The sequence below is a fragment of the Cyanistes caeruleus genome, chromosome 18 (assembly GCF_971803275.1).
Source record: "Cyanistes caeruleus chromosome 18, bCyaCae1.hap1.1, whole genome shotgun sequence".
NCBI lineage: Eukaryota > Metazoa > Chordata > Aves > Passeriformes > Paridae > Cyanistes > Cyanistes caeruleus.
In genome coordinates this window covers 6,827,653-6,852,233 of record NC_141718.1, presented here as the reverse complement: position 1 = coordinate 6,852,233, position 24,581 = coordinate 6,827,653, and the positions used below count along the sequence as shown (strand labels likewise).

General features: G+C 39.1%; 1 protein-coding gene across 6 annotated transcripts; it reads right to left on the bottom strand.

Moving 5' to 3' along the window:
• Positions 1 to 1,681: 1,681 nt before the first annotated feature.
• Positions 1,682 to 24,581, bottom strand: GOLGA3 (golgin A3). Of its 6 annotated transcripts, none has more exons than XR_015277793.1 (26): positions 24,355 to 24,581; positions 22,347 to 22,696; positions 19,395 to 19,553; positions 18,324 to 18,436; positions 17,158 to 17,849; positions 15,850 to 15,961; positions 14,480 to 14,786; positions 13,678 to 13,880; positions 13,316 to 13,453; positions 12,216 to 12,377; positions 11,081 to 11,449; positions 10,680 to 10,757; positions 9,453 to 9,716; positions 8,855 to 8,949; positions 8,475 to 8,691; positions 7,745 to 7,888; positions 6,908 to 7,105; positions 6,308 to 6,424; positions 5,936 to 6,075; positions 5,026 to 5,158; positions 4,698 to 4,820; positions 4,193 to 4,357; positions 3,824 to 3,984; positions 3,236 to 3,321; positions 2,295 to 2,380; positions 1,682 to 1,968 (listed from the first exon to the last, which is right to left on the bottom strand). XR_015277793.1 is itself a non-coding variant. In XM_086856170.1 (24 exons), the coding sequence occupies exons 2-24, from the start codon at positions 22,474 to 22,476 to the stop codon at positions 3,114 to 3,116; spliced, it is 4,428 nt and encodes a 1,475-aa protein (XP_086712296.1). In that variant the 5' UTR covers positions 22,477 to 22,696; positions 24,355 to 24,581; the 3' UTR covers positions 1,682 to 3,113. The 6 variants fall into 6 exon arrangements, 4 of the variants coding, with proteins under 4 accessions (XP_086712296.1, XP_086712295.1, XP_086712298.1 ...); XR_015277792.1 differs by having other exon boundaries at positions 19,272 to 19,553; positions 24,355 to 24,560; XM_086856170.1 differs by having other exon boundaries at positions 1,682 to 3,321.

Below are 24,581 nucleotides of genomic sequence, written 5' to 3'. Positions count from 1 at the left end.
GAGCATTATGCAATATTCAGCAATGCCAGAGACTCAGTAATATCTTATTCTATTGTAAGGTTTGCTGGTCTTTGTTGTGATTTTTTTTTTTTTTTAAATGCACAGTTATTCAAGAGCCCTCAAAAACTCAACAGCATCTGAAAAAATAATGCTGCATCATTTACCAGCTTTCAGCACTGGGGAACATTCTTACATTGCAGTGACATTTCTCCTTCAATGAGATTTGGTTTAGTACATAGCAACCACTGAAGAAACACAGAAAATACATTCTATTGCAATATTTGAAAAAGGAAAATAAATTTTTAAGAGATTATTCTTCAGGTTCTCCTGATTATTTGGCAGTGCTGTGACAGGCAGAGGCTAGACAATTTTCATTCCTACAACTAAGTTATTTTATTGCCTAGACAGCAGACCTGAAGCTTTGTAGACTGAGCATGCTCAGCCTCAGGGTGAGGCTCTTTAATATAAAGCAGCTACTATTTCTCTGGGTCATTTAAAACATAGCTGATGAGCTTCAAGGAAAGGCCTTGCTTTTATCACACACTGCATGCTCTTTCTACAAGACTTCTCAGTGACTTCTGTAACTTAGTACCTCACCACATTTAGACCCTCAAAAGTCTCACTGTCCTTCATTTAAGTAAATGACATGGTGTTTCTGTTTGTGGAAGAAGCACCTGGTGAACATGACAGGACAATACCCAGTGTCTGCCAGAAGCAGTTGGGCCAATGCAGGAATCTAATCCACAGCAGCTCCCTTACCTTGAAAAGGGAAACACATATCTAAGGCTACTTGATTGTGCAAGCTCAGATGTCTTCAGGAGCTACTGCAGCAGAATGCAGAATGGACACAAAAAGGACAGCTGACATTCAGAACAACGAGGAAGGTTTCTAACAACTCTGGCTTCTTTGATACCCAGATAAACCTTTATCCATGCAACCACCGCCAAACTAACAGATTAGAACATAGTGGATTCTGAATTGTAGGCAATGTATTTAATAAAGTGAACAGCAACATTAATGCTGCACAAGTATTTTAAATCCTGGACATTTGGTAGTTTTCTTGTACTGAAATATATTATTCATTACAGTTTTATTTTTTCTTTAACAATACTGTGGTTTGTTTTTTTTTCTTCTTTGAGCTAATATACAGGCAACTTCAAGAACATGACAACAGCAAGATACTCAGTACCATTTACTCTACAAAGTAGACTGCAGCAGTGTGCAGACATGTCTTAAGCTGGTTTGTAAAGCTTTTGACTTCAAATTGTTTGGTAAATCCATTTGATGGGCACCTAATGCCACATCAATGCATTTCTTCCTTTACCAGTTGCAAATCCTTGACTGTCAGCATCACTTGACATTGATCCCAATAAAATCTAAGTTAAAATCCAGTAGCTGCAGGGCATGAAATCATTCAGTATAAACACTTATAGTGCAACGTGTTAAACTGGACTAGAGCTTGAAGTGGTAGTTACAAGCAATCAGACTTTGGATAAATATAGGTGGGTTTGGGAGTTTTGTTTGGTTATTTATTCTTCACCTTACTGCTAAACAAAATGCAATATCCTTCCCCCTCCTCTGCAACAACCAAACCCAAAAACAGCGACAGCCTTTTTGGAAAAATACATGAACTAGAATTCTTTTTTCCAGCCTTTGAATCCACTTGTATTTAATAGAATTATTTATTTTTTTTTTTGTAAACACCAAACTACAGTGGATATAATTGACCTGTTTTATGTTTTAAGGACAGAAACATTCTAGTATATGAATTGCCACTAAATCTTCCAAATACCTGAACACTGAATTTTAGGGTGAGGAGAAGGCTGGCTTATCACTGAACTATGAGCCACATGGAGCAACAGGACCAAAGATGAAGGAAACTAAAGTCAGCTGCTTTAAAAATAACTTAGTCAAGGTGTTCTGCACAGGGGCTGCCACAGTACCAACACTTCCATCCACGGTGGACACCTTGTAATAGAGGGTGCAAGAAGTAGAGCATATGTGTGGGAGAAGATAAAACTATTAAAAATAATAATTTTATAGGCATTAAAATTATGTCTTTTAACATAAAAATAATTACATTTCTAAAGCTCTGGCTTTAGGGGCTCATTTCCCTAAGCCATTTGTACAGTATGTCAAAGAAGAGCAAACTTAACATTAAAATAGTAACTGTAACAAAATCCCTCACTGTAGCCTTAACTTACAGTATATAAGCATATTAAACCAGATATTCAAAGTCAGAAAATTATGATTTTTTTCTTATAGATATATATATATATATATTACACACATACTTTTTAATGGGTGTCTGCTTCAAAACTTGAAATCAAAAGGTGCAAAGTATTTGTCCAGTGAAGCAAAGCTCACTACTGGCCTGTGACTGTAAGAGAAAAACATTAACCAACATCCCAGGCAAATCTGCCAAAGATACCAACTGCTCTGCATTGCTTGTCTTTAGTCTTGTTCCTTCTGCAATAGGTCAGAGGTCACCTTCAGAACTGGAAATGGCTTACAATAACTTCTTTTCCTTCAAATACAGATATCTATAATCTGAATTTCAAGAATAAGAGATTATAGGAGGGACAAGAGAATACTCAGCATATCCAGTTCTCAACCACTGCTAATGGCTGAACATGAGAAGAACTTATTTTTCTCTATAGTTTGGCTACAACCCAAGATGGGGAAAAATACATCCTACTCCCACAAATTAAAAAAAAAAAAAACAACAGAACAAGAAAACCTAGATGTTACATAATCAACAGTAATTCCTTAACAAACTCACCCAGATTGAACAATTACATACTTAAAACCAGATGCTTCTCTTGACCTCATTTTAAACCTTCATATGAATCTCTTACTAAACCCTCAAATAATCTAGATTCACCATGTGGCAGTACCCAACATGACAGAATTGTTGTAGCAAGGTTTCAAACAAACCCTTAGAATAGCATATTCTGTATTTACTGTTCCATCAGTTTCTCAAATCAGTGCCCTTTGCTCCTACAGGCAAAAGCACAATGCTGAACAGCATTTTAAAAAATGAAATAAATAATTTTTATAAAGATTTGTTTATATACTTAAAGCAATAGGAAGAAAGACAACTGATAAGAAGGTTATAGTGTCAAAGCTTCCTTGTCACTAACACTACAATTCTCTTTCTTTTCATCTGCAGGAGGAGTCTCCTGCTGATCTGCTGCAGTTGTAGGACTTGTAGAAGTAAGGTCCATTAACTTGCCCTCAATATGAGTCCATGAAGACATTGATTCATGCACTGTAATGGTGTGTTCCTCCATCTGGCGCTGAAGGCTGTCCATTTCTTGCCTTTGAATATATTGAGAACAAAAAAGCACAAAAATTAGCAAGCAGAAAACTAACTGCTAAATGCAAGACCAAAAAATTACTTTTCTGATTCTTGATACCTATCCCAATATATACATATCTTATATATATATATATATATATATAAGATATGGCTGTATACAAGAGAAATAAATTTACAAGAAGCTTAGGAACTGTCTTCTTTAAGCGCAAAACAAATAAAACATTAATTGAAAAATATTAATAGCTGTTTCTGGTTTTTTTTTTTGCTGTGGACAAGTTAGGATGGACATTTTATTTATTTTATTGTAAAGTCTTCTTTCACTATGGTAATGAGCATATAAGCAAGCACTTACAATGACAGAACTGTCTGTGACATCCTACTTTCCTAAATATAGTCCCAATAAAGAATTAATTTTACAAATCCTTTTTCCTCATGGTGGCAGCTGGTTTCCTGAAAACATTTTTAAGATTCTTTAATATGGTTTAAAGTAACAGGCCATACTTTAATTGCCGGAGACAGCTGTTCAGATTCTTTAGAGGCTCCTTGCTCACAGCTGTTGGTTTCAGCAGTTCTTCCAGCAAGGCAGCAGGCACTGGACAATCAGGAATCTTGACTGGAGTCACAGGATTGGAAGAGTTATTCTCGCCTTTCAGTTCTTTCCTCTGGTTAAAGCAAAAAAAGGGAGTCAGAAACACAATTAAGTTATTTCATCAATATCATTTTTACCACCTAGAAAGGGTCTCACATCACCCTACTGGTGCACATCTGCACAACAGAGCAGGAGTCACAGGCACATTCCTGTTAAGTTGTTTAAGAGCTTTAGCAGAGAATTTTCCTGTACTTTACAATGTGTTCTTCCTATTTAAATACCTTTTTCATCTTGCCATGCTTCAGGTCCAACTTCAGCTGCTGGTTTTGCTGCAGCAGTGACTTCATGCTGTTCTTCAGTTCAGTCACTTTAGCCTGCAGCATAAACTTATCCTTCTGAGTCACTGACAGGTCTTCCCTCACCATTTCCAACTCAGTCTTGATATTCTAAATGGGAAGAGAATCGGTGTGATGTAGAGAAACAGCATAAAAATTCCAGCCAACTCATGTTTTTATAATCTTTTCAGTTTCCAGATGAAACTGGAAATAAAAAACAACACACAACACCACTGCTAGAAACAAATTTGCTGTGGCAGAAAATCAGAGGTTAGGTTAAAAGAAAGTCAGTTGCCTATTTGAATAGCATAAAGGTTGAAAAAATACAAAGGTAACAGCACAGTCAAAATTAAAATTCAGAAAATTTTTTAAAAAATGAAAGTATTGTTTTTAATTATCCCCCTTACAGCAATAAAAATTCCAGTTCATCAGAACTGGCTCAATTAAATACCTGCAAAACAACTTGTATCCCTTCTAACTCCTTGTGGCTGCGCTGTTCGGTCATGTCCAGCTGCTGCTTAAGTGTTTCAATTTCTCTTTCTTTTCGTTCTACTTCCCACTTCAGGTCTTCCACCTACCAGGGGGAAAAAAAAATCATTGGAATTATCTGAAGGTGCAATCAACCACAAAATCTGAAATATGTTCTTGTGTCTCGTGTAAACCTTCTTAAGAAAACCTAGCAAAACTTTATTAAATATATTGAATTAAGGACAAAGTCATTTGTCATAAAGACAAAGCAAGAGAAATACAAATAAACACAGTAAGGGTTCACTTTTTACCTCTTGGCTTACTAGAGGCTGTTCACTAAGTTTGTCATCCAGGCTTTTCTGCAGAACTTGGAGCTGAGATCTGGCTTCTGCCAGCTCTTGTTGAAACTGAGATACCTCCTGGGAATGCTTTTCATCCTCTACCCTGCACAGCAAGATTAACAGACACAGTAGTTACTCAATCTGTTCTTTAAAACAAGAACTTCACTGGGTTAGCCAATTAACTATAAATGACATGATGGTGCATGGAACCTGGTTAATTACAGCTCTGACTGAGCTGAGGGCTTTGCCAACAAATTCATGGAGCAACAGTTAAATCACAAAAAGATTTTATGAAAGAGATGTATAAATATTAAAAATTGAAAAAAAAAACCCTACAAAATTTTTCTGCACTGGTAACAGTCCAATTACAAACAACAGATTATGCAGCAAAAAAAATAAAACAAAACCCCGTCAGCAATTTTGCTTTGTTTTTGGAGGAACAGGGTTAAGCTTCTATCCATTTTCATGTAGGTCTGATAATTTCTGGTAATTTAAGAAAAGAATTTTTATATGAGCAAACTAAATTTTAATACATTGTGGAACATAGACAATAATCAGTCCTCTATGCAGCTCCTCAGGGATGTAAAAGAGAAGAATAATTGGATAAAGTGTTAATCCTTACTAGCAATGTGGAATAGTAGAAGTGTGTGGTGAAAGTGAAAAAAACCAGATAGTGAAGCCTAAAAACAGTGTACCTCGGGTCTCACTGAATTATAAAGAGAGAAATGTAGGTATTTGCTCAGAGTTCAAACAAGCATCTCATTGTCAGGTTCTGATGGGGAACATTCACCCCAAAGAGGCAAACCCAAAAAATTCACTAACGTATGGCTTTTTCAGAGGATTTGTTTTAATTACTGTTCTTTTTGAGACATTAACTTACTGCAGCTTGTCCACCTCAGCCTGCAGGGCCTGGACCAGCAGCTCTTTGGCATGGAGCTCCTTCTTGATCTCACTGAGCTCGAGCATTGCTGCCCGGTGGTGTCGCCGGTTATGGGCTGCATCCGCTTTGGCCGCTGCTTCCTAACAGGATAAAAAGATGCAGTTTTACTCTTGTTTTGTGTCTCTGCAGGTGAATCACATGCAGGAGCTTAATACAGGACACAACAGAGAAGGCATCAACTGATCTTTCAGCCACTGGCCTTTGTGACAGACCCCCTGCAGGAAGCAATGTTATAAAACACATATTTCATTTCAAGATACTTTTAAAATGCCTTTAAATCACTTTGTAAATAAATAAAAGATGAGCCATTACCTGCTTCTGAAGGTCTTTAACTTTTAACTTTTCCTTCTCTAGGGAAGCTTGTAAAGCTTGAATAAGTTGTTGCATTTGCTGATCCTCCTCCTCTTTCCGCTTTAGGACTGCCTGAACCTGTAACATGTCACAAAAACAAATACACATTTTGTGTGGGCTCACTAGAGGAAATATAAACACAAGCCAATGCAGGGGTTACAAAACAACTCTGCTGTTTACTGTTCACTCCACACAGTACCTTCAACCTCACAAGTTGCTGTGGTTAAATGATAGCTCATTGTCTCTGTCAACAGGAATGTATTACTATTGGAATAAAAATCATTTATCTCAATGAATCCATATGTAACACGTGGATTTTGTATGTTCCAACACTGTATGTACCTACACTTTCACTATTGCAAATATTGTAGTGCAATTTTATAATTTCTTTTTCTAGAGAAAACTCTGTTTAGTGCCAAGTCCCATTTCTGATCTCTTGTTCAACCCCATACAGATGCTGTTATACAACACAGGGGGGACCCAGAGCTGGAGAAAATGCACCAACTTTGTATCATATGAGCCAATTCCTTTCTGAAATTATTTCATTAAAAAGTCAAATACCTGTAGATTCAGTTGTACCAAGTCTGCCTCCCTCTTTGCTAATGCTGTTTCGAGAATATTATTGTGCTCCCGCAAAGCAGCGTTGGACTGGCTGAGACCTGTAAGTTTTCCACGTTCGTGTTCCAGTTCAAGGGCCAACTTCTTATTAATTTCTTCTAAACGTTTTATCTTCTTCTTGAAGCCTCTAGATTCCTGAAGCTGTAGTCAAAGAAAAATACAAATAAAACAAATATAACCAAACAGCTTCAGGCTACTATTGCAAAAAAAAATTGTGAGTTAAACTCATTAAGCATCTTGTTTTTCCAGAATGGGATTTCTTTTTTCTTTTCTTTTTTCCTTTTTTAAATGAACATTAAAAAATAAGTTCACTTTGATGTTTTTTCCTGTTGGAGGACTAAAATGTTTGCTAGAAAGAAAAATCCAGGAGTACTGTTCAGGTGCAGATCCAGAGTAGTTGATATCTATAAATTTTTTGTGCCACTCTACAACTGAACACCATCACCTGGCCCTCAATGTCACTGGGGTTCCATGACTCACAGTAGTTCCAAAAGCTAATGATTCATGTACCCTCACTGTCTCATGAGCAGACACATGGTATCTAATACAGGAACCATTCTTCTCTCTCATCCTCTTTCCCTATAGGACAATGACTCATGAAACCACAAAGAACCAGCACAAGGCAACAAAATTTGCAAGTACCACTAACATGATGTTTCCTATCCATGATTCTGATTTTCTCCACCATTACTATAAAATTTTGGTACTAAAATTTTTCCCTGTCTCTCAGGCACTTTTTACTGTCATATGCCCATCTACCAAGCAAATTCAAGCAATCACCTCATCCTCAAGTTCCAGCACTTTCTCTCTGTACTCCTCAAGCTCCTGGCTGGTCAGTGAAATCACTTCTTGCAACTCTTTTTCCAGCATCAACTTACTGCTGCTCACAGCTCGCAGTTCTGTCTCCAGAGCTTGAATCTTCTCCTAAAGACAAAGGGGTCACATGTGATTAGTGCATCACCCATCTTCAGGAGTCACTTCTGCTTTGGTTCAAAAGCCTGCTTCTCTAGCAAATATGAAACAAGGTGCTACTGTTTAATTTAAAGGTCTTGCTCAGAGTTTTCCACCTTTGCATCCAGCTAATGCTGTTGGTGTATTTGATATCTTGCTCCATTGGTTCAAGAAATTGGCCCTTTCCTCAGTAAATTAATTTTCTTATTGAAGGCCTAACATATATAAATAAGCTATGGCTACCTTGAAAAACCTTTAGCTGTCAATGAGAAGCAAGCAGTAAGAGCTAGAATCTTGGAAAATCTTCAGATATTAACCGTTTAAAAAAAATATTAAAAAATCCCACAAAAAAAACAACCAACAATAAAAATTTTATCAGTAAATCTAGCTTGCCAAATCACCTCTCTCAAATATAATTAAAGAAGTTCTCATGCTCAAAACCCCAACACCATCTTCTTATCTATTTTTATTTTCCAAATATCTTCATCACTTCAGAGTGAAATAGTATTTCAAGACTTATAGCTCTGTCTTTGTACAATGTCAAAGGACATCTGCCTACCTGAGCAATCTGGTCATTCCCACCATCAGTAATTTGTGCTTTTAGTTTGCTCAGCTCTGCCTCAGCAGATTCCTTTGCAGTAAGAGATTCCTGCAGCTTCCGACTGAGAATGCTGACTGCATTCTCATAGGCTTTGTGTTTTGCTTTCATCTCTTTCTGAGCACTCGTCAGGTCCGACCCGAGACGCTTCATTTTCTGTTTCTGCTCTGTAATGGCCCTGGTGTGAAAGGAAAAGAAAACACCAGGTAAAAACAAAAGCTGCTTGACAAATAGTACTACAAGATTAATTTTTCACATGACCCAACAAAACCCAACATCTGAGAGCCAAATATGAAAACCAAATGCTGTACTTCTTCTGCCTGTGCTAGAAGAACACTTACTTTTTTGCTTCTTCTTGCATTTGTTCTACTTGTTGTTTTAATGCCTGATTTGCCTCAGCAAGAGATTCCATTTGTTCCTTATCGAACTGCAAAGACTTAATGGGAAGGAAAAGAAGACCCATGAGAATAAGAACAAAAGCATGCTTGCTGTGTATGTTTCATGATAAAAGAAAAATAATGAAATTTTAAAATTACTTCCATCTCTAAATATAAATTGCTCTCCAGTTCTCCATATTTTCTTTTTCTTTATTTCCTCTTTAACTCTTCCATCTGAGGCCACCACTATTAACACATATGAACAGTGTTTGAAATTTGTTCTCAGATGGAGTTCACTTTAGGACCAAAGAAACTGCTTCCACATCAGTCTTCTACCACTCCTGTAGTGTTTCTCCCCACTTACTTACACGAGATGTTAGTAAGCAGTCATGCATTTACAGAATGTTGGCAGGTATATGTTGAAATGTCTAGACTATTTTGAGTGTATAATCAAGAACATTAATTTGCAGGTGGTCATTCTGTTTATATCCAATGTTAATAGAAACAGCAGTATATCCTGGATTTAACACTCTCCAAGTTCAAAGCCTTACACCTTCCATACCTGTAGACGTGTTTCCAAATCATCTCGTTCTTTCTGCACTGACTGGAGGTGATTTTCTATTTCCACCATCTGCTGGTGAACCTGAGATACTTCCTTCTGCAGTTTTGAATGCTCAGATTCAAGTGACTGTTTTTCAACCTGGATTTTCAGCAGCTCTCGCTTTATCTCCTTCAGTTCTGAGTCCAGCCGCTTCTTTGTAGCTTTCAGCTCACTGATGAGCTGGTCCTTGGAACTCGCATCTCTTCGATAAGCTTCCACCATGACCTTGCACACAAGAGTTTCAAGAGGACCATGTCACCTCTGTTTCAGCTTTGCAAATTTTTGACTAATTTACTAGAAAGCATTTATTGATTTTCTTTTAGTTTGAGGGAGTGGGAGTGTGATACAAACCAGCATCAGCTTCTGTAAGATATTTACTCTGGTTCAAAGGCTTTTATGCAAGCTCAGATATAAAATAACAGTTCATCTTAGGAGTTCATTAAATTAAACACCTCAGTGTTCTCTGTAGTAAAGGATAATTTTCTTCACATTCTTTATGGAAACTGCATTAATTATATGCCATTTTTAAAAACAAAACTAATTTTTTAAAAAATAACCATCCCATGCACACAATTAGTAACTTTTGCCATAAGAAGAGGGCTTAACTGTGACTGACAGTTTAAACAGCCTTCCCAAACGTAAACATAACAAGCTAAAACAAACCTTGATGTTCGGTTAATAAGCAATCAAGCAGCAAATTAATGCCACCTTATAAATAAGACACATATACGTGCAATGCTAATGACATATCCATTTCAAATTACCGTTTCAAAATTGTTTAAATTCAGAATAAAATGTGCAGTAAAACACTTATTTACCATCTAATTACTGAAGCAACTATGATTTTTCAAAGCTGCAATGAAATGACAACACCTGAGGATTTACAAGTGCTTTTGCAAAAGCAAACCTGATCAACAAACCAAAGAGAGATTTTCTATGGTGGATCACTTGGCAAGCTCCCTAAAGCCCTATCAAAGCATGAATTTGCTGATGGATCAGCTTTTACATTAGTTGCAGATAGAAATTCAACTGTAAGTTATAGTTTCTGTATTTCAATGTCACAAAGTTTTGTGATACAAAGCATAGATTTAAATATCCTCATAACCTCCCCAGAAGTACAGGCCTTCACTGTAAAAAGAAGTGTATTCCTTGGGTTTATGTCTCTGAAATTTCATTGCTTTTGCTTACCTTCTGCTGCAGGAACTGTTCCTTTACTTTTTGAAGTTGTTTTTTGAGGTTGGCATTTTCTTGTTGCAGATTTTCCACCTGCCAGAGGGGGAAAAAGTAAACACTGCTTTATGTGCCAAATGTCATATTATACCTGATTTGTTCAGTGAGCATATCTGTCTGATTTGTAACAACTGCCTAATCTAACAAGGATGCTGTTTCTGACTAAGCATCTCAATGGTTAGATAACACAACATTCTATACAGAAGGTCCCCACATTGGGAGCCAAATTACTGCATAGGAAAGATGTTTGGCCCACAGTGACACAAAAAAGAACAAATTAAAAAATTACTTCCCAAACTGTGACCTGCACTCCAAATTGTTGTGTTTTAAAACTGGTAGGATTTCAGAAGGATCATTACCTGGCTTGACTTGACTGCCATTTCTTGCTTCAGCTGCTCCAAGATTTGTGATGTTTCCTCTGTATCTTCTCCAAGGCGTGTTGCTCCTTCATCAAGTTGTTCTTTACTTGCTTTTGCTGCTTGCAGAGCAACTTCCAACACAATCTTCTCATTCTGCAAATACTGGATCATGTCATCTTTAGAAGCAGCATCGCTCTGGAACTCTTCTAGCCTGGCCTTCAGCTCATCATACTGTGTTTGCAGGTCATCCAGGGACTGCTCTTTGGTGTGCAGTGTCTCTTGGGTAAGAGTCAATTGCTTCATCAGGTCTAGGTGCTCTTGCTGCAAGGATTCAAGCTGCAGATCTCGCTGATGCAAAGTCAACTTGACCTGACAGGAAATATTTTAAGATTAAATTAATACAAAACAAAGGTTATCTTTGCAAAAGCACTCTAATCAAAAACAAGTATTGTAATTTATATTTTAACCTGTAGGAGAAAATAGCAGAAAGTAAAAATATTTTTTAGCTTTCTTAGGCTGCTTCTGTTTGCTCTGTTAATAGTATCAACTGCCTTGAGCAGCATCTGCTACCTTACAGGTTAAGCAATGACCAGAATGACAAACCTAAAATATTTATAGCATTCATTGTATTTGAAAATTTTACCTGAAAAATGTGTCCACAGTAAATTCAGGTAAATTCAGCATTATTAATAACACCATATCATTACATGGAATACAGCACTGAGCTATCACGTACTTCATGTCACTGCAGCCCTTAACCTGCTGCCTGCATAAGGTTACAAGGTAAAAGCAGGGCTCTTTAAGTGTAAATGTATGTAGTGATATCCTGACTGCCTAACAACTTTGAACATGGATCTTGTCTATACTTACAGTGATCACATACTGAATTCACTAAGAAAACCCAGCATCTGGCAAGACAGTAGTTATGGAATTTTTATAAAGTATTATTACTGACATGTCCCAAAAAAAGGCCTTTTCACCTGGAGCAGAATGACTTTAATATGTACTTCATTTTTGCAGCAATCTTTCAGGTTTTAAAAATAAGTTCAGAACTCAGTATCTATTTATTATTGCTTTTTCTGCCAAACAAGTATTTCTCTTGGAATTCCTGGGAAGCTGATTAACAACAGTTTACCTGTTCCAATTCTTGCTCCAATGTTGCTGCAGAATCTGCCATTTTCTGAAGCTGTTCTTTCTCATCCTCAAACTCCTCTAGTTTTCTCTGCAAGTCTTCTTCCACCATGGTTTTAGCCTCCTGGATCTGCATGAAGGCAGCTTCTTGATCTAACATGTCAGCCTGCATAGAAAAAGCATGGAATCAACTTCTACAGTTTGAGGGAAGGAGTGGGAAAAAGGAAAAAATAACCAGGAAAATAGAAAACTAAATTATTAGGAAAATTTGTAAACAAAAATACAAAAATAATTCTGTTTTACACACCTGTATGCCTTTACTGAAGTCACTCAGTTTCCTGTACCTAAAACACCTTAGAATAACAGTGAATGTCTTGCATACTTGTGACAATCTGAAATCCTCTTAACTAACACCTTGTCCTTTCTAAGATGATGAGCAAGACATGAAGAAAAAGAATTGTTATTAAAATTAAGCTGTTTGGGAAAATTCTAAACCAAAAGGGATTCCTTGGACACTGTAGCTATTCAGGAAACAGTCCTGTAATTTACACAAGCTATCGGTAACACTGCAGGTGCTTTCACTAACCTGCTGCTTTGCTCTCCTTTGAGACTCAGAAGCAGGAATGTCACTGAAAATCAGGGGAATTGAAGGTTCTTAGACCTTCAGAAGTGACCATGCTGCACTTCAGATTTTACCCAACTTTTCTTACTGAAGGGAAGGAAGGACAAACCTGATTACTGAGCAATTTCACACACTTAAAAAAGCACGTTACTCATTTAGATTAACTTCCAATTAGGTTTCCTCTTGAATAAATTCATGGATGGACAAATTTATATTTGCCTTCAAAGTTCAATGAAAAACAAATACCAGAACTGAATATGGAAGTATCACCTTCAAATGGGAAATAATGGCCTTGTTCCCTCTTATTGTTCATAATGCCATGCAAATTTATTTGCTCTGAAATATTTACTGCTTTTATAATGCAGGATTTGAACCAATTCATAAGAATTCTATGTTACTTTGCTAGACTACTCTTGATCTTACAAAACATAAATACACAATCTAGACAGAACATAACTCAAGAAAACCATCTACAACCATACCTCAATATTTTGTAGCTGTGCTGCAATACGTTCCTTTTCTTTAATGGACCTGTGCTGGGTTTCAGTCAGCTGCTGAGACAGGGCCACATTCTCTAGTTTGAGATGCTCCAACATTCCTGCTTGAGTCATTTGCCCAGCCTAAAGGAAGGAAAAAAAGCCACAGATTAATACCAACAGAATTTAAGAGTTTCGGGGGAAAAAAAAAAATAAAAAAATTGAAACTGTGTGTGCCTTATTTCAGCTACCATGAAATGGCACTGGTGCAGTCAGGCCATTGTAAAAGGCCACTAGGTTGTCCTGTTGATAAAACAGACAAGAAAGAAGAGATTCTCAATTCTCCCATATGCAATAAATCACAATACCTGTATATTTGCCATCTCACTCTGCAGCCTGACACGGGCCTCCTGTGCCAGGACCAGCTGCTGCTGGTACCAGTGCCTCACATTTTGGAGAGATGTGATTTCTGTTTCAGATGCCTTCAGCTTGTTGGTCAGTGTGGTCCGTTCCAGCTGCACCTTCTGAAGCTGGGTCTGCAAGGAAGCCAACTGCTGGCGCAGGTCATGAACTAGAAAAACAAAAATAAAGAACTTGGACTAACACACCCCATTGTGCTATTTTTATGCATACTTTTTCAAGGATTATTGCTATATTCATAGTTTTTTCTATTTTTCATTTATTGTTGAACAAAAGCACATATGCCTAATTATACAAAGATTGGATTTTTCTGCCAAAGTGCTAGAATCCAAAATACCAAGTCATAAGCAGAATAAAATTAAACTAAATGAATCATTTCTCTAAGCATTCACAGTTCCTTAGAGGCAGAAAATAAGAACTAACTAAACATCAGGAAGTAGGTGTCCTGGCACATACAGTCATCATTACAAATCAACATTTGTACAATTTTCCAGAAAAACAACCAGGCCACTGTCCGGACTAAATATTTATGCCTCCCTCTCCAGGCTGGCAGTGGCAGCTTGCAAACCTGTGACACTTCTGTGACACAAAGTCAAAACCAAACATCTTAAAATCCAGACCATTTTATTAGTATGGTATCAAATAAACACAAGTTTAAATTTCTTCTTCTTCCTGGACTTCAGAATCAAGTCGAAATGAGATGATTTATGGAACAACACATTTTAAAGATTGACATTTACATCATCCCACCTGTACTGTCTCTGGTGAGAACATTTTTTTGCATATCTTCAACCTTCTGCAGGAGTCTCTGGTACTGCTCCTCTGCTAACTGCAAATCATTGTTTGAAGAAGCTAAACTGGCATTCTTTGCTTCCAAGGCATTTTGCAGGTCAGCCATTGCTCGTTCCAGATCCCAGCAAGACTGCTTTAATGTGGCCACTTCTGAGCTCAGGGATTCCTGCTTCTGCTGGCTGTTCTGGCTGTGCTCCATCTGAGCCTGAAGCTTCATGTTCAAAGCTGCAAGTTGGGCTTGTAGCTCAGTCTTCTCTTTGAGAGCCTGTAGATGTGCAGAAAATTAAAATACAGGAGTCTCATGAAAAAATGTATTAATGCCTGACTAAAAAAGATGCCCAGCAAAATGGCTTTGATAAGGCAAAGACCACTTGCTTGTAAAAAATTATTTTTAAAGCAACACCTCACCTATCAGGTATTTCAGATAGTCAAAGAAAATAGAGGAAAGCACATACAAAATATAGAGCATTGTATGTCAGCAAACACATCAGGATTTTTCATAAAACACGTATTTCCACACTTTAAAGAAGAATGCTTTATATTTGAAGTGCTATACCATCAATTAAAACAAAGAGAAAATATTTTAAAAGACATTGCTAACACTGCTTCAGATTTATTGTCTCTCTTTTATTTTGACTTTAAAAAAAACAAACACAAAAACGTCATTTTTTTCTTATTTTTTTTTAAGTGATCTTTGAAGACTTTACCAACTTTCTACTAATCCTCTTCAGCATCTGTATTGGGTTTACATGGCAAGGTTTTGGTACTGGCGGTCTACAAGGGGTGGTCCCTGTGAGCAGCTGGCAGAAGCTTCCCCCTTTTCCAGTGGAGCCAAGGCCAGCTGGCTCTGAGATGGACCCACCACTGGCCAAGGCTGAGCCCATCAGTGACATGGCAGAGCCTCTGGGATGAGTGATTTAAGAAAGGGGAAAAAAAAAAAAAAACCAGCAGAAGAGCAACAGCAAAGATAAGAAAGAAAACTGTGAGAGAAACAGCTCTGCAGACACCAAGGTCAGTGCAGAGGGAGGGGCACGAGGTGCCCCTCACTCTGGAGCTGAGATTCCCCACCTCTGTCCTTATCTCAACCCATGAGCCTTTCATTGTTATTTCTTCTCTTCCCTGGCCAGCTGAGGAGGAGAGGGACAGAGCAGCTTTGGTGGACACCTGGCATCCAGCCAGAGTCAGTCCACCACAGCATTCTTGTAAAGTACTTTATTCAACAATGTTTTTGCAAAACAATTCCACAAGTAATGAGCAAGAGGCTCTTGAAAATTAATTAAAATATTATTTTGATTTGCTGAATACAGAATTCCAAATTAATTTTCTACCTGATTAGCTTCTAGTGAGAGTGCTTCTAGTTGGCCTTCAAGTCTCATCTTCTCCTTCATAACCTGCAACATCTCGTCATGAGTTCCTGCGATAGAGCTTTCCATAGAAATACTGGAGACAAAGACAGCACAAGCAGTTACAGGGTTAGAATACAACACTCATCTAGTTGAAGAAAAGTGACTCTGAAATTAAGAGGTACTCAGACTCCGTGTGGCTTAGACTATAGGACATTTTTTCTGGCTTTATGATAGATCCAGAACACAGTGTAATCTCTGTTAAAAAGAGAAAGAAATTACATTCATGCTAAGGTTTTTATACTTTAGTTTCCTGTACTTGAAGCAACTAGAATCTAGTGCGGCACCATATATTTGTTATTTTACAGAAGTGCAATCATTGACTTCATATTCTGTATTTACAGATCCTATTTTAAGCAGACAGCTCGATATGACTGGATCACAAAACCTCCACAATTATTCTCATAACTGTCTGCTTTAATGTGCCTGAGAAATACCAACAGCTGCTGCAAAAGGAGGAAGAACAGGTATTTGGCATAAGGGATTCCTTATGCTGATTCACTGCTGAACAGCCAAGGCATCTGGAGAAAAAGATCTTCTCTCATTACCATAAGAAATAAATCTAAGCCAGAATAATCACCAACAACTGACTGTACACCTCAACATCTCTGGGCACGACACTTTATTCCAACAAAGCAGGGGGAAGCAATTTCAAAAGTAGGCTGTATAAAACATGCATCTGCAGACAACTGATAAAAAGCACACATTGTTATTAAGGACTTCACCCGGCATGCACTTGCTCTCTGAATCAGTTTAATACCTGTCATATACACATAAGCTTGGGAGACTAAATCTCATTCTCAAACGGTTGAAGAGGGTAAATATCTAGGACAAGACTCTTGGCATTTCTTAACTATGTGAGGTATGAAAGGTACATGAATAGATTAGGAAAAGGACAATACTAAATATCATTGAGTCAGTCAAGTCTACACTTTCAGACTACAGACCAAAGCTCATGAGTGATTCAGTGAATGAAGTCCGATACAGACAGAAACAACTGCTTGCAGTATATTTAACACAGCCACTGGCAAAAATACCTTTCTCTAAAGATATACTTAGCAAATAGGTACTCAAGTGAAGCAACCTCTCAGATTCTTTTAGAATTTGTAAGCTACTAACACTCAATCACAGTGTAAGTTAAAACTGGATCTAAAGTTAGTACGAGGGAGAAGTAATAGGCTGCCTGTTACAGCAGAAAGAAAATTTCATTAACTAACAACAGATCATTCTTACCTGCTAGAAATACTGTCCCTCCTGCTCCGTACCTCCCCATTAACTTCTTGCTCTTGGGCCTGATGCTCCACTGCTGCAGCCTGAAGCACCTCACTGATGGAAGGAAATTGCCCCATTGCTTCAGGATGTATCTTCTGGCCATTTATTGTATATGGAGTATCCTGTTTGCCTTCTGCATTCTGTGAGCTGCTATAGAGGCCTTTCCCTGACACACTGCTGTAGGTAGAGCTGTCGCTCTCATTTCCATCCAGCCTCATTCCCACTTCACTCCCATCAATTTCTGAAATGCTATCTCCTGCCAAGGAGGAATTCTCTACTCGATCATCCACATCAGAGGGCAGACTGATTTCAGAAACAACTGATGTTGGACCACTTCTGCTTTGCATCAGAGCCCCCCCAGATAAGTCAGTAGCCACAGAATTCCCAGTAGCATTTCGAGCATCTGAATCTTCAGTTCTGTAGTCAGCCAAGGACCGGATCTTGCTGGCTTTAGATTTTGAGCTTCTTCTTTCTTTTGAGGATGCTGGAAGTCCCAAGCTACCCAGCTTTGGCCCCCTGGGGACGCTGGTCCGCAAAAAGGAATATTCTTTTGTCATTGCTACAGTGCTGGCTCTTGGCAGGATTTCTGGATTTAACATAAGCTCAGGATCCAGGGTGCTGGAGGGACGGCTTTTGGATGTAGACTGACTTGACTAAAAGAAGCAAAGAGCCAACAATAAATTCCAGAATGTTAACTTTGAAATAGCATCAAATACTTATTTTGCTGTAACTTAAGACAGAAAGCTCTACACTTTTAAACTGATATTATACACATGTCCTTTCATATACAAGATAAATTATATCATCAACCAACCCTATCAAGCTGCAATATACAGATGTTGAAAATGTTAATGTGAGACTCTAAAAGGCAACTGAAAATATAGGCAAAATGGAACATTTAGGTTACTTTAAGTTTGGTGTCTGTTTTTCCCTCCCCTATTTTAATTAGCACAAAATGGTACATTACTGATGAGGTAACAGAACCAAATTCTGCCTGTCCAGGAGAAATAAATGCTTTCTCTCATTTGAGAAAACTACTGAATGTTTTAATTCAGGGCACAGAAATGGTAAAGTTTTCAAGCTTCTCAACAAAACACAATCTAGAAGGTGTGTTGTGTGGTACTTACTCTTTCTTGGTGTCTCTTCACTCGGTATTGCTTAAGCTGTTCTTCCAGACGCCTTCTTGCCTGAAGCCTGATTTGTTCCTCATTTTCCAATGGCAGTGAAGACTCTACTGAGCCTGTAAGGGAAAGGTATCTTCACAGTCAAACAGAAAACTCCAACACAGGCAAGATGGATGCAAAAGGTAAAAGCCCCTTCTACCATCAGCAACATGCTTCATGCTTAAGCAAGGAACAAAAGGAAAGCCCACTGACATGCACCTCAAATGACCTTCTTCAAATATATCCTTGTGTAAGCACTGATTAAGCCTGTGGACCTCCACTGCTCAGTTTGAAAATGTTATAATTCCTCCAGAGAGATATGACAAGAGATTATACAGCAAGAAAAAACATATTGCTGTCATTCACCTGTCCAGCATTTCTGACAGCACTAAAATTCTAAAACTAAGCAAGACTTCCACAGTCCATTCATTCCCTACAAGTAGTGGAAAATTGTTCCCTAGGTACATTTTCTTACCTTTCATTAACTCACATTAAACCTTTCCTATAGTAAGACTTTTAGACACCTTAATATAAAGGCTTTCCCTTCTCCCCCCTTCATTGCTCTTCTCTCCTTTTTTTTTTCTTAGTTTAAAATCACCTAGTTCCACTGTTCTTTTTTTTTTTAATGTCACCTGTTACTCCTAATTATCAAGGAGATTAGAATAGCTTCAGCCCCAGAAAGCGTGAATTCCCCTCCAGCGAAGAGCCAGTTTTAAATGGTAAGGCACATGCCTTAGCTGCAGCAGAGGGTGGTTTACTGAAAGAAAATGAATTGTTGTTCTAAGTAAAAGTTTACTGCAAAAATGAAGTTTAGTTCAAGCTTAAATGATACAGGAGTCCAGAGCCAGGCTCAGAGTAAAAAGCTTTATGGAGCAAGAGAAAGCAGGGGCACCATCATAAACAGATGCTTACACAATTCAGTTTCTTGCATGGGAAGACTTAGTTTGAGAGACTGCAAAGCTTCTTTTCTAAGAGCTATGCCCTCAGCACTAGTTCCCTGAGACTTCCTTAGGCTGTCATGGAAACCAGTCACACCTGGGGATGACTCTTCACCCTGCTCACTGCTGGTAGGATCAAAAGATACAGGAGAGTCGGGGCAGAGTGACTCTGGCCCATTCTGGCAGACATCCACTTTGCTGTTTATCTCCAGACTTCCCTCTTCATTTGGCACTTCGTTGATGTTATTACTGGTAGCTGGAAAAGAAAGTTTTACTGAGCTACACTTCAAGCCACCCCATTCATCTTCATAGCTCCACCCAAATACAATGCCAGCACTACTGCCTTTACATTGTATGAATATGGAAATTGCTACTGACAGCAACTGACAGGAGAAATTTCATAGAGGATTTTTGATTCTTTACTTTAAAAGACCAGAACAAGCACTTTTTTCAACAAGCCTTACTATGTTGCCCTCAAGCAGGACCTCAAATTCATCATATAAAACATCTTCAAAACTTCACAGAGGTTTTTAAATCTTGTTAGGTTTAGAAGCATGAAACACAGAGTGTAAGGAACTCTGAGGAGCAATCTACCACAAGTAAGCCTCAGCAGCTGCAGGCCTGTGCTGAATGATTCAGCTCTTTGATGTGCAGCTGGGCACTGGGGAGAAAGCATCCACCATCCCGATTTCCAGCCTGGCCCAAGCAGTTTCTTAATTTTAAACTGAGTTTACATTTTTTCAAATAGGATAGCTTCATCTAAAGTACAGTAGCAAAGCTCATATGTATCAAAATAATAAATCTACCAATTAAAATGAAATTCAAGAATCACTTCAACACCAATTTAATCCCCACTTACTAATATTTTTCTTTTCCAGAAGGAAAAAATGCATATTCAAAACCAGATAAACATTTCATAGGTCTGTACTCTGGATTTCTCACACATTTCTATTTCACTTGGCTGGGGACTAACATTTATGAATCTCCTGTTGCAAAAAAAACTGTGTATCTAATTTTAATTACTATAGATCTCAAATGAGCAGAGCACTGGAATAGCCACTGCCTTTCTGTTCATTCCCACACCACATTATCACTGAAGAAACTGGAACTCACTGGAATAATATGCAAGATTTAATTTTTTTCCTAAAGACGGTAGAAAATATTTAACATTTATGATCAAAAAATATTTGCAAGAGCAAAAGTCAAGTTCCCATCTCTGCAGTGCATCTTCCCTCAAGCCAGCTCAGTGTGAACCAGCAGAGAGGAAACTGAATGAGGAAATTTAATTTGGGTAGAAATATAAAGCTTTCAGACTTAGGCTGCCAAAACCCATCAGCTCTAATATTTGAGTCAAAATACTTTTGAGTATCTTATTTGTCATGCAGACAACACTTCAGGCTATTTAGCCTCAATCACTTCTCTGATTTAGACCATGTTGTCACAAAAACAGTAGCAGGCATGATGGAAGGGGTAGGTTGAACAAGAATGTAAAGGAGGACAGAGGGAAAGACTGCTTTTTAATGACTAACATTTTAGAAATAGAATATTGGTAAAACCGTATTTAAAATAGGTATCAAATGTTAAGAATAGCCACAAGAAGCCAAAAATAAGAAGACAGCTCATACATTCATAAATACTGTTTCTGCCCATCTCAGAAACTCCATCAGGTTTATACTTTATTCAGACTTTTTCTTCACAACAGTGAGTGGTATACATCTACCAAAGGGATGCTGGAGCAAAATTCTGGCAGAATGGTTTCCTGGCAACTTCCTGACGCCAGGAGACACTCAAAATCTCAACACTCCTTGAACTAAAGTAATTTAAAGGCAGAAGTGTCAATACAGCTGCAGTCTTTTTAGAACAATAGGCAAGGAAATGCAATTAGATTAAAAACAGGAGAAAGACACACTATCTATTTGTAAGCCACAATTTGAATGTCCAACACAGGAGATGACAGGAACCTGTGATCTGCAGCTCCATAAAAGACGAATGAATCATCACCTCACTACACCCTACCACTCTGGTAACAAGCAGCATAAGAAAAGCAAATAAAGTGTCAGGGCCTCCTCTCTGCTGCCTGTGACAAGGTGACAAACCTGCGCTGCCAGAAAGCCCCAACCTCATCACGTCACCTCCTTTCACGTAAGGAACCACTGTGGTTTTGTGTCTACACAGCCACAGTGTACACACCTCTCCACCCAGCCACCCCCACACCCTTATACATCAACAAATCGTCAGACTTCTGCCAGGGAAACATGGAGATTTCAATTCAGTGCAGGAAAAATACTTTCACAATGAAAGCAGTTAAATACTGCAATGGGCAGGGAGGCTGCTGAACCTCCCACTACAGACACTTTCAGAATTCAACAGGACAAGGCCCTGAGCAACCTGATCTAGGTGTGTGCTCAGTGCAGCAGGTTGGACTAGATAACCCACACAGCTCCCTTCCAACTCAAGTTTGATTCAATAATCTACTCAGACAGTGGGCTTTAAATAGTTTCTCGTAAATAGCTGCATGATTATTTTATTATAGAGCTTGTCTACTAGCTTGTATAAAAGTTACTTTGAGATAAATCGATGAGTACATGCCAGCATCTCTCTTTCATAAAAGGAAGCAGAGCCAGATGTTTTGGGTTCTGCCTAAGTGATTTAATTTATTAGGAAGATTTCTTCTGCCAGAATAAAGTACTCCAGTCACAAGCTTACTCTGGAACAGCCATTTCTGGACTGATTGTTCCAGAGAGTCTCAGGTGTACACTCTCAGAAACATTATCTGAAGATAGACTAACACCTTGAACAACAAATACTCACCCGACAGCTGATAGTATTTAAGTTAATAGTTTGGTTTTGCTTTCGAAGGAACAAGTTCTACAGCTAAAAACCAGTTTTACATACACACAGAGCTATAGACTTCACCAAACTTGCTTAAAACTGCTGTACAAGAAATTCCTGATCTCAAGGGAAAACTTCACCTGAACAATAACACAGATGATTATATAAAAGCCTGAGTATGACTAGGAAATTATCTGGTGCATATTGAATAACTTACTGTTAATTTCATCTGTAGTAACTAGCTGTGACTTGGCTTTACAATCCAAAAGTTCTTCAGAGCTGGTGGGAGCTCCATTACTGCTTCTGCTCTCCAAGTGAATATCCTGCTGGACAGATGAGGAGTCCATGGTAAAAATGATCCAGATCCCTGGAAAGTTCTTCTCAACAATTTGCCACCAAGTGAACTACCAAGTCCTGTTTCTCTCCATCAGCAAGAACAGCATGAAGATGTCACACAGGAGCACGGTTCTGAGCAGTAGAGACGTTGGTGTGCAGCAGGCAGCTGCTAACGCCACATCATGGAAACAGCTCGTAGACAAAGTTGTAATCACCAAGGAGCTGAATCCTCTAGAAAAAAAATGTAGTGAATTTACAAACATTTACTAGAGCTCTGAAAATATGAGTTAAAAATAAAATAGTGCCCACAGACAGAACGAGGACATGTGATAAAAACAGAGGCAATGAAATACAACTAAGTATCCAGATTTGGGGATAAAAAGTGATCTGTTTATGCTCACTATTTTAGTAGCACTGATGCACTGCAGAACGATGCAACAGATAATATTTAGCAAGACAGCTGATTTAAAATCCTTGTCCATTTTAATGGAAAGATCTCTTTAGCCTCCACTTTAAGAACAAAGCCAGTATCAGAGTGGTATTCCCCTCTGTAAATTACAGTATATATATATATATATATATATGTACCATATATATTTCATTAAAAGGAATGAGTTTCAATATCTTTTGCTAAAATGAAGTACGGAATTCAGATTTAACTTTTTTAAAATTAAATTACATCATTACTCTTTATTTGTCTGCAGAATAACAAGTATGAATCATCATACAGACTCTGAACTACTCATTACAGCACAAGTTGGCAGTCAAAACATCATCGCCTGAATGCAGCTCAACGTTGTCTTCTCCTATGACCAGCCAAGAAAAGGATTTCCAAACACAGTTTACAGAATTTGCAATTTATTCTTTAGGTATTCAGGCAACCTCTGGAGGGAATGGGGGAGGCTGTTGGAGAATGTCAAATCAGGAATATTTTGACTGCATTTTTACATGAACACAAACATTCTGAACATTCCTTCCCTATCTCCAGAGAGCACTTGTGTAACTGCTACTGTGCCACACTGCCCTAGTAACCCTGCAACAACACCGTCACCTCCAAAATGTTACTGAAGCTGCAAACAGCTCAGGGCACACAGGAAAACACGATTATGTACATGACACTCACACAGATGAGCTGTGAAGGAGCTAGAAACCTGCCACACCTTTCTAAACGGGAAACCTCCACCAAAAAAAAAAAAAAAAAAAAAATCTTCACTGTGATTTGTTACTAATTTTTAAAGATTTTCAGTGTAATAAAGCTTTCGGTTAAACTCCTGGAACTTCCATTGTACAGCAAATAGATGCTACATGACAGGTTGCCGGTTGCCATGAGGAATTACAGACAAAACAGAAGCAGTATTTTGGCCCCTTACACCTTGTCAAAATCCAGCCAAAATCCAGATGGTTTGTTGTCTTTGTCATAAAACACGCTTAAATGATCAAGGTGATGAAGAATGGCTTTCTCCTGTACAACCCATTCCCAATATTAAACGGTGCAGTATTCTGGCCTCAGAGTCCTTTCGCACCCCTGTGCTGCGCACAAGCAGACGCACACACAGAGATGCAGGCACGCCACGGGAACACAGCAATAACCCCACAGGGAAAGAGCTGTATGAAAGTCACCGATTTTGCTTAAAACACGAATAACCAGGACGACAACGGTTCCCGGTCACAGACCGGGGAGGCACCAGCAGACACGGCCGCGGGGTCCCCGGGCCGGGCACGTCCCTGGGCGCCGGCTGAGGCAGCGGGAGGCCCGGGACCGCAGCCCGGAGCCGGGCCGGGCGGCTCGCCGCCCCCCGACAGCCCCGACCGCCCCGCGGCCTGCAGCGGCCTCCGGCCCCCCAAGAGCCGCCCCCACCGCCCCCCATCCCGGCCAGTCCCCCGCAGACCTGGAGCCGCCCGCCCGGCGCCGGCTCCTGCCCGAGACGTGGCGCTGCCTGCGCCGGGAAGGGGCGGGCGCGGCGGTGCAGCGCGGTTCTCACTCCGCCGCCAGCCGAGAGCTGCCGCCGCTGCTGCCGAGCGCGGCCTAGCGGGGCCCGGCGGTTCTACCGCCCCCGCGCCGCCGTCCGCGGACCCCGCCGGCCACAGACCGGCCGAGGCCCGGGCGCTCCGAGGC